The sequence below is a fragment of the Dasypus novemcinctus genome, chromosome 5 (genome assembly GCF_030445035.2).
Source record: "Dasypus novemcinctus isolate mDasNov1 chromosome 5, mDasNov1.1.hap2, whole genome shotgun sequence".
Taxonomy (NCBI): Eukaryota; Metazoa; Chordata; class Mammalia; order Cingulata; family Dasypodidae; genus Dasypus; species Dasypus novemcinctus.
In genome coordinates this window covers 7,761,183-7,770,939 of record NC_080677.1, presented here as the reverse complement: position 1 = coordinate 7,770,939, position 9,757 = coordinate 7,761,183, and the positions used below count along the sequence as shown (strand labels likewise).

Genomic DNA, 9,757 nt, shown 5'->3' with positions numbered 1-9,757 from the left:
ACGAAATGGCAGCTTTCCCTCCCCCTCTCATCCCTCCCTATAGGGCTCCAGTAAAGGATGGAGACCCGCCCTGGCCTTCTGACCAAAAGTTCCCATCTACAGTGGGTTTATAGGCATAGCATGGGTTTGCTTTAAGAGTAGGATTTTTCTGGGGTTCACAAAAGACCCACACCAGCACATAGGGTGAGGGGTGGTACTTCTTTAAGAACTCATTCCTTTCCTTAGCTTCCCTTGGCTGGACTGTAATGGACTGGCCTTGCCAAAGAAGCGGTTATAGATGCTAAGGGAGAATAGAAACCGAGTGACAGATGAGGCAGCCACTGCATTAAACTCTGCTCTAGTCTCCACTGCTATAATTTTCTCTGGCCTTGAAAATTTACTGAACGTTTCAGGATGTTACCTAGGGTAAGAGATTTATACATCCCTTTCTCCAAAAGAGGACCATTTTGGTGTCAACTGGTGGGACTCCATCTTTTTGTTAAGCGACCTGTGAGAGAGAAGGTTGCGAATTGTGTAGTAGAAATCAGAGGATTGGATTTAGGAAACTGGCTCAAATTCACAGATTTCTACTGATCTTCTTTAGGACTCTCAGATAATTACTTATTCCCCCCCTGCAAGGCTGCTGGGGGAATTGGGGAGGCCAGTCAGGTGTGTGGGGGTTAGGGGTGCTTTGCTTTATTACCCAAATTTGAAATGTGAGCCCTCCCTTCTCCAAAGTGTTTTGAGGAAATTGCTCCTCTGCACACAGAGAAATGGTTTTCAGTGGGTTTACTGAGTACTGGGCCTCCATAAAAACTGAGCCCGGATGTAAATCTACATTATGTGTATCTAGTTTTATCCCTCCTCGCCTGTGGGCTGATTTATCAGCCTCAGGCCCTTCTCTTCTTCTGTGACAGGCTTTCCGAGACACTCCCCTTTGCCCTGCCTTCACCCTTCTCCCTCCCTGTCCCTGAGCTGTGCTGGAAATCAGAAAGAGAATAGTTAAGGTTCTAGAAGGGTGGGGCAGACAGGTGTTGTGTCCTGGGCAAATAACAGGTCACCCTCCTGCCAGGCTGAGAAATCAGGAAGTGGGGAAACATTTGCACCACAAGTTTGGTTTGGCGATTTTTTTTTCCTTTATTTTTTAAAAAATATTACGTTCAAAAAATATAAGAGGTCCCCATATACCCCCCCCACCCCTCACCCCACTCCTCCCACATCAACAACCTCTTTCATCATCGTGGGACATTCACTGCATTTGGTGAATACATTTTAGAGCACTGCTGCACCACATGGGTAATGGTTTACATTGTAGTCTACAGTCTCCCCCAGTCCACCCAGTGGGCCATGGCAGGACATACAATGTCCAGCATCTGTCCCTGCAGTACCACCCAGGACAACTCCAAGTCCTGGAAATGCCCCCACATCATATCTCTTCTTCTCCCTCCCTACCCTCGACAGCTACCGTGGCTACTTTCTCTACATTTTTGCTACCTCCTCTCTGCAACCGGCGATTCTCCAAACATGGTACAAATGTGTAAAGAATTCCACGTGCTTTTCCTAGGTTCCCGTGGCCCTAACTATGAGCGTGACCTGGGCCTTGAAAGTGGACTTACTGCCTTCTGTGTTCTGTGTTTTTAGGGCCCAGCTTCTGCTGAGAGTATGGCTGCTGCAGGAGTGAAGACAGAGGAATCGGACAATCACAAGTAAGGTTCCCACCGTGTGCCTGTCGGTTCCGTTTCGGTGTTCACTTTGTGACAAGCGTTTTCCTAAGGGCTAGATGTGCATTAACACATGTAATCTCAGACCCAGGCCTCCTGGAGGGATTAACAGCCCGGCTCAGCTGCTAAATCAGAGGGTCAACCCCGCTGGGGTCTTAGTTCCGGCCGGCGATGCTACGCCGCCTTTCAGAAAACCAGGCCGCTCGAGGCCAGCTCTGGGACTAGTGGGCTTTGTTTTCTCCATGGCCTCTCTTCTTCTAAGTCCTTGCCTGTCTCCCAGTTCTTTTTTGATTGTGAATCTTTTCCTTATTTCTTTGCAGTCCTCCCGTCATTCCAGTTTGTCCTTCTCATGACCCACTTTTGCACTTGCACATTGCTTAAAAAACAAGAATTCCTTTTATTTTTCATTTAAAAAATTTTATGGAAGTATACCATTTCTACATGAACATACGTAAGCAGTAAGTGTATAGTAAGAGTTGTGAACTTACAAAACAAGCGTACATCTTATCCCATGGGCCTCCCGTACCTCACCTGACCACCAACACCTTGCACTGTTGTGAAACATTGGTTACAAACTGCGAAAGGACATCATCAAAGTATGAGTACTAACTAGAGCCCGTATCTTACATTTGGTGTATTTTTCCCCCAACCTACCTGATTATTAACTTCCTGTATTAGTGTTACATACTTGTTATCGATCATGACGGAACGTTCTCGTATTGGTCCTCTTGACCACAGTCCATCTTCCAGCACTGGCTTCCCTGTGCTACAGCGTCCCCCACCTTGTACAGTCCATTCCAAGTGTGCACTCAGTGGCTCTCATTTCCATCACAGAGTTGTGCTGTCATCACTTCCATCATTTTAGAATGTTTTCATTATTTCAGAAGGAAAAATCTCATAACTTCCCCATACCTCCCTACTGTTGTCTATAGAATTGGTATAATATCTTCTTTGCCATTGCTGCAAAAATACTATAATAGTTCCGTTACCTATTATCTGTAAGTTGTGTTTGTTGTAATTTTTGTGTAGCACCATATTACTAACACTTTGTAAAAGAGCATTGGTGTATTTATGCTATAAACCACAATCTTAAGACATCCACCGCTGACATTGTGGTTACATGTTTCCAGGGTGGTCCTCAGCTTCCTTTCGGTTGACATTTGCTTCCACATGCCACCCCTCTTGGCCAAATCGACTTACAAATCAGCTGTAAGACTAGGGTTCCTTGTCTTCATCCTGAGTCTTACAGGGACTTTCTTCTCAGTCCACCACCTTTCCCAGTTCGTTGTAAATTTCAGGCCCTCTTCACCCCTCAGCTGTCGCCCTGTCCCTGCTGGGTTCCTGGGAAGTCCTTCTGTCCAGAGTCCATCCTGGTTGCCTCTGACTCGGCAGCGCTGGGGCTGTCAGAGCCCAGGGAGCGCTTGCTTTGTCTCTGTGACACTGACACTGCCCTTTGCTCTTTCTCTTCTGGGCACTTGCTCAGGAGTTTCTCCGTGACCTCCTCGAGCTCTCACCTCTCCAGTCCTGACTCCAAATCTTCTTTCTTCCTCTTGGGCTCTGGAGCCCACGCTAGAGCATTTCAGGTGCCTTCGGGGGCTTGTCTGTGTGGACAGCTCAGATCTCTTTTCAGTTGAACTGTCAGCACCCCAGGAGCTTGTCAGTCATCGACACCAAAACTCCCTGTCCCGCTTCTGAAGCTTCTCCCTGGCTCCCCTCCCTGTCCTCCAAACGCACTGGCCAGGTTGTGCTGGAGAACCAGGGGGGCCAGGGTGAGGGAGCGAAGAGAGGGCTGAGGGTGCGGGGTCGTGTGCGCAGTCAAGCTGGGGACGGTGTCCCTCCTCGTGCTTAGTCATCTTCTGTGCACCTCGTTTTACTGTCGCCTGTTTACTTGCTCTCTTGTGCCCTCAGAGAGGCATGTGGTGTAGCTGTTAGCACGCGCAAGCCCGGCTCCTGGGTGCGGCCCTGCGCCAGCCTCTTCAGTGACCTTGACTCTTTAGAATGGTGACAACGAGGGCGCCTAGGTGATAAGTTGGTTGTGAGCGTTCCACGGAGTGCTATGTAATAACTGCTAATAATATCATTTCTCTGGCAAAGTCGAACGCTTTACGTGAATGGAACAACGTTTCCCTCATTTTTTATGTCCAGCCCGAAACCAGGCCCTTGGGGGGTGCTCTCTGTTGGATTCCATGGTGGGGTCCCCCCGTCTCTCCCAGTCCTTCCCCAAAACCCCCTGCCTCACCACCTCCCTCACAGTCTTTCGTAGCCCCCTGCCCTCCACGAGTGCCTTCTTAAGACATTTGGGCCATTTTATTTAACAGCGATAGTGTTTTCTCTTCCTTTCTGAGAAATCCCTGGCATCAGAAGCCAGTTTCCACTCATTGTACATCTTACACATTTCTTTAACCTAGTTGCTCAATGAATATGCAAAGACTAAAGCAAGATGAAAGTTACTTGAAATTGTGTTGGGAACTAGAGAAATATTTTTTGCAAGTAATAATGTCATTTAAAAAAATACTTCCATGTGTATTTCCTAGGAGCAATAATTGCTTAGGAAATCACATTAAGTATAGATGCTGAGTTTAAGAAATTTAACATTGCTCTAAAGCAATGTGTTCAATTGTCCCAATAATGTCCTTTTGGGTATTTTCCCTAGTAGTATGTCTGACCTTTTATTTTCGATTTCTTTTTAAAGAAATTAGAGCATACTCCAGTTCATAATGGTACGTGTCAGTTTATTTCCTTAAAAGCACTTCTGTTCTTCACAGTTACACCCCATTTCCCTTTCCTGCTCCTCCCAGAACCAAGGAGCAAAGAGAGCCTTTCTATTTTGAAATATGAGACAGAGTTGTCTTCATCACATCCTGTTTTGGTGCATGCCCATTAGTCATTCTCTTCCACACGCTTGTGTAGTCGTGACACCCCGAGCGGTACTTGGCCTCAGAATTATATTGAGTTGTCACCGAAGGAGCTTTGAACGCTGGGTCTGCTGTGATTATTGGCGTTTCAGATTGGCCTGGAGATCTAAAGGCTTTCTGGGAAAATGCAGAGATACTCCCGACTACACACACTTTTGGAATTGGACCCTGGAAAAATGCCTCCCTCCTTCTGGCCCCACTCCCGGCCCCTGGCCCGGGAGGGTCACGCTAAATCCCAACCTGGAGAGCAGGGAGGCGTGGGGCGCGGGGCAGGTGCCTTGCCTTCCTGAGCAGGACTCCCAGCATGCCTCAGGGCGCAGCGGGCCAGTGAGCGTCGGCAGGGCTCCTGCCTGCCGCTGGCTCTGCGTCCACGGAGCTGCCTTCCTCTGCCCTTTATTTCATCCCATCTCTGTCCTTTCCAGCCCATGCCGGCAGTACTTCTGCCCAAACAAAATTCTCAAAAACCTTGTTGTGAACATAATTAACAGCATCATGTTATATATTTGGATGTGGTGGAAAGGGGGAAATTGTACATTGTATACTTGTTATTAGAATAAAAATTGAAAAAAAAAATCTGTGGACCTGCACTATATACAGTAAATCCCTAAGGTACACCATGAACTGTAAGTTCATAGTATAGTTATAAAAATGTGCTTTCAATGTACCACGATGATGCAAGGTGTTAATTGGGTGGTGTTTTAGTTTGCTACATGGCTGCCAGGGCAATAGACCAGAGGCAGGTTGGCTTCTCCAGTGGGGGTGTGTTAACTTATAAGCTTACACCTCTGCGGCTGTGAAAATGCCACAACCAGGCTTTATCAGATGAAGCTCTCTCCCTGAAGATCTGCTGCCAGCACTCCTGGACTCCTGCCACGTGGCAGGGCACGATGGTGGCACCTGCTGGTCTCTGCCTTTACCCCAGGCCCCGTTGCTTTCCTCTTCTTGCTCTTGTGTTGTTCTCTCTGCTCCTGTGGCTTTCTCTCTCCTGGGTTCCATTGATTGCAGCTTCTGACTTCTGGGACTTCCTCAGCCTCTGGGAGTTTCACTCTACATCTGTGGCCTCTTTTCTCTGTGTATTCATCCTGTTTATAAAGGACTTCAGTGAGAGGCTTACGACCTACCCTGGGCCGTGCCAATCAATTGTAAGTCCCACCTATAATAGGTTCACACCCATAGGAATGGATCAGTTTACGAACATACTTTTCTGAGTCCACAAAAGACTCAAACTACCACAGTCTACCCTCTGGATCCCCAAAATACATGTTCTTTCCATATGCAAAATACGTTCATTCCATTGCAATATTTCAAAAAGACTTAAATCCTTTTAGTTCCAAATTAAGTACTACAAAGTCTCATCAAAAATCATTTATAAACCTGACCTAGGGCAAAATTCCCTTCAGGCTGTGGATTTGTGAACTGGAGAACAAGTTACCTGCTTCCAATATACAGAGGAGGGACAGTCATAGGATAAACATCCCCGTTGCCAAAGGGAGATACTGGAAGAAAAACAGTGGTCCTGGGTCCCAAACTGTTCCGGAAACCTGCAGGACATCCTCTATTAGATTTCAAAGTCTGAAAGTCATTTATTGAGTGATGGTTTCTTCTTGGGGCTTGATGGAGCCATAGCCCTGCTCTTCATCAGGGCATGGCCAATGGTCATGTTCTCAGTTCCTCTTTCATCCAGTATCTGGGTGGTGACTGAACCCTAGGCCTCACTATCCAAGAACACTGGGGTGACAACCCTGTTCTCCCCAGTCCCTAGAGAATGTGCCCCACCCTCTCTGAAGCCTGGGGTGGCAGCACTCTCTGGAAGAACCAGGTGGAAGGCCTGTCCTCCTCAAATGCTGGGGCAAACTCACTGTTTCTGCACACATGGGTGTCTCCACCCTCCTGTTCTGAGAAGATGTCTTCAGTCCAGACCTCAGCTTCCATGGTTCTGCCTTTGGAGTCATTTTTCCTTCAATTGCTCCCTTTTCTGTCCCTTTTGGTCTAAGCTGGCCACCTTTCTTACAAAAATAATGGTTAGTTTTGCATGAAGCACACAGGGGTCCCAACCACAAGAGAGCAGAACTTTCTACAGATCCTTCCTTGGATACCTGAATTTCCAATCCTGACTTGGTACTGAAGTGGCAGATTAGTTCCATGTTAAGTCCTCGCATGGGGTATAATTCTCTGGGTCCCTGTTTTCCTGAACCTCAGGATTTTCTGAACCCTTAATTTCTGTGTTCTTTGTACCCAGGAGTTGAGTTCTCAACTTATTGCTTTCCTCTCTCATTTTACTATAAGCTGCAAGAAGAAGCCAGGTAACACTTTCCACATTTAGTTTAGGAATCTCCTTAGCTAAATATCCAAGCTGATCACTCTCAAGTTCTGCCTTTCTTCCAACATCAGAACATAACTTTGCCAAATTCTCTGCCACTTTAAAACAAGTGTTGCCTTTTTTCCAGTTTGCAATAACTCATTCGGCATCACTTTCTAAGGCCTCATCAGAACTCCGTATTTCTACCAAGTCTCTTCAAAGCAATCCAAGCCTTTTCTGTCATGCATGTCACAATTCTTTCTGAATATTTCCCTTAATCATTTCGAAAGCCCTTTAAACATTTTTAGTATTTGCATAGCAGAACCCCACTCTCCATACCAATTTCTGTTTTAGTTTGCTAAAGGCTGCCAGGGCAATATACCAGAAATGGGTTGGCTTCTACAGTAGGGCTTATTAACTTATAAGTGTACAGTTCTGAGGCTGAGAAAAATGTCCAAATCAAGGAGTAAATTAGCTCTGTCCCTGAAGACACAGCTGGTGGCAGGGCATCCTGGAATCCTGTCACATGGCAGGGCACAATGGGGCATTTGCTCGTCTCTGCCTTCTCCTCCAGGCCCTGTTGCTTTCAGTTTATGGCTGCTCCTTCTGTGGCTTTCTCTTCCATTGATTCTGCTGATTTTGGCTTCTTGCTTTCATGGCTTTCTCTCTCAGCTTCTGTGGGCACCTTTCTGAGCTCCTGGGTCTTTTCTCTGTCTCTCTACATTCATTCCATTTATAAAGGACACCAGTAAGAAGATTAAGACTTACCCTGGCCTACTCTCCAGTTCATTGGACTCACCCAGGACAACTAACAAGGTGGTGAGGATGGACAACCACCATACCAAGGAACCTAGAGTCTACAGCTGAAGAAGAGAGTCCCATCCATCAGCCATATGGGATCAAGACCCCCTTTCAATTACAGGTGGAATGGGCATCACCATCCCAGAATCCTCAGGAATGGAGAATGAAATATGGGCTAGAGTGGACCTCTTGGTATTCTACTATAGGCTTATTGTAATTCTAGCAATGGAAGAACTTTTATCATTGATGTAGAGACAGTGGCCACTGGAGATGCTGAAGTCAGGGAGAGGGACAAAGAGGTGTAATATGGGAGCATTTTTGGGACCTGGAATTGTCCTGAATGACAGTGCAATGACAGATACAGGCCATTATATATCCTGCCGTAACCTACAGAATTGTGTGACAGAGAGTATAAACTACAGTGTAAACCATAATCCATACTTAGTGGCAGTGCTCCAAACGTTTTCATCAATTACAATGAATGTACCACACTAGTGAAGGATATTGTTAATGTGAAGAAGGGTAGGAGGTGTGGGGAGTGAGGCATATGGGAAAACCTTATTTTGTGTAACATTTTGTGTAATCTAAGTATAATAAAGAAAAAATATTAAAAAAAAGACCCACCCTGGGCCACGCCTTACTGAAGTTGCCTAATCAACAACCCTTAACTAAAGTGATGTAATCAAAAGTTCCCACCTACAGTAGGTTCACACCCACAGGAATGGATTCGCTCTAAGGAGATGATCTTCTGGGGGCCACCCAGCTTCACATTGCCACAGGTGGTGTATAGGGATCCTGTGTTTTATGTATGAGTGTGCTATAAACCCCCAAATTGTCTAATTAAAAATAAAACAAAATGAAACAAAAAACTAAGCCAAACAAAAAAACACCGTGTTGTTTGTATGTATATTTAAAAGGAGTCCAAACCATTGGATAAGATGATCAATTGTCCATGAAACCACCCACCGGTACCACGCCCTACCCCTCCTTTTTATCTTTTCTAAAAATATTTTCTATATCAGTCTTTTAAATATTGGGCTGTGAGTTAATTTGGACTCCACTCTAGAGTAACAGGATGGAGGGGAAATTAGAGACAGACTGGAAAGGAAGACGTGATCAGATATAGGAAAGATGCGAAGAAGAAGCCCATCTGTGCCTGGAGTTGATGCTAAATGTCAGATGAAGGCAAGGAGGCATGTTGCCACTTCATTTTGCCTCTTTGCTGTGTGTGGTGGGGATTCCGAGCTAAATAAATATTGGCCATTGCCTCCAGGAGGTTTTGTTACCATATCTCTTTATAGTTGTTATATTAACTGTGTAAATATGTAATTATATATATACATCAACTATGTATAAGTGATGTTTAATTATATAAATATAGAAAAACATTATATATCAATTATATAAATTGTATCAATAAATATAAAGTATTATAATAAAATAAAATCAGGTGTAAGGAGTATCATCTGGAGAGATGGAGGACGAGTGAGATCTCCAAGGGAGAGAGCAGAGCAGAGGGCCAAGGCCAGCATCGTGAGTCCTTGCGTAGGGGGCAGGACAGGTGAGTCACCCGGGGCAGTGCTGCCAGGGAAGACAGGGTTTCAAGGACAGTTGAAAGTACCTAGGAGCGCTTGATGTTACAGAAAGACCCAGGAGCACAAAAACTAAGAAACGAAACATTGAGTCACTGGTGACAGTCGAGAGGGGACTTTTGGTACAGCCTGTGGGAGTGAATTACGGAGGATGAACAGTGACTAAATGGAGGCAGGAAGTTTCACCAGTTAGCGGCAGTCCATTTATTGCCTAACAGTGTTCACTCTCAGGAAACTGAAAGCAAGTTGAAGGATGGCTAGGCATCCATATGAGTGTATGTAAATTATTTTATTTTCTAAAAATTTCCTCGTCTGCAGCCTGGGCTCATCATTAGATAACCACGGTTTCTTTGAAACCATCTGGTAATGGGTCACACAGGGTCCTCCTGTCTATTTTGTAGTTGGTGGCTTCCAGCTTTGTCCTGCACCATCATTTCTTGCTGCATCCTT

General features: G+C 45.6%; 1 protein-coding gene across 4 annotated transcripts in view; it reads left to right on the top strand.

Moving 5' to 3' along the window:
- UPP1 (uridine phosphorylase 1) overlaps window positions 1–9,757 on the top strand; it is a 39,326-nt gene that overhangs the window by 7,582 nt on the left and 21,987 nt on the right. For all 4 annotated transcript variants that reach the window (XM_004450207.5, XM_023586336.3, XM_004450206.5 and 1 more), the window contains exon 2: window positions 1,621–1,685. In XM_004450207.5, the coding sequence (XP_004450264.1) occupies window positions 1,642–1,685 (44 nt within the window). In that variant the 5' untranslated portion in view covers window positions 1,621–1,641. The remainder of the gene's footprint in view (window positions 1–1,620; window positions 1,686–9,757) is intronic.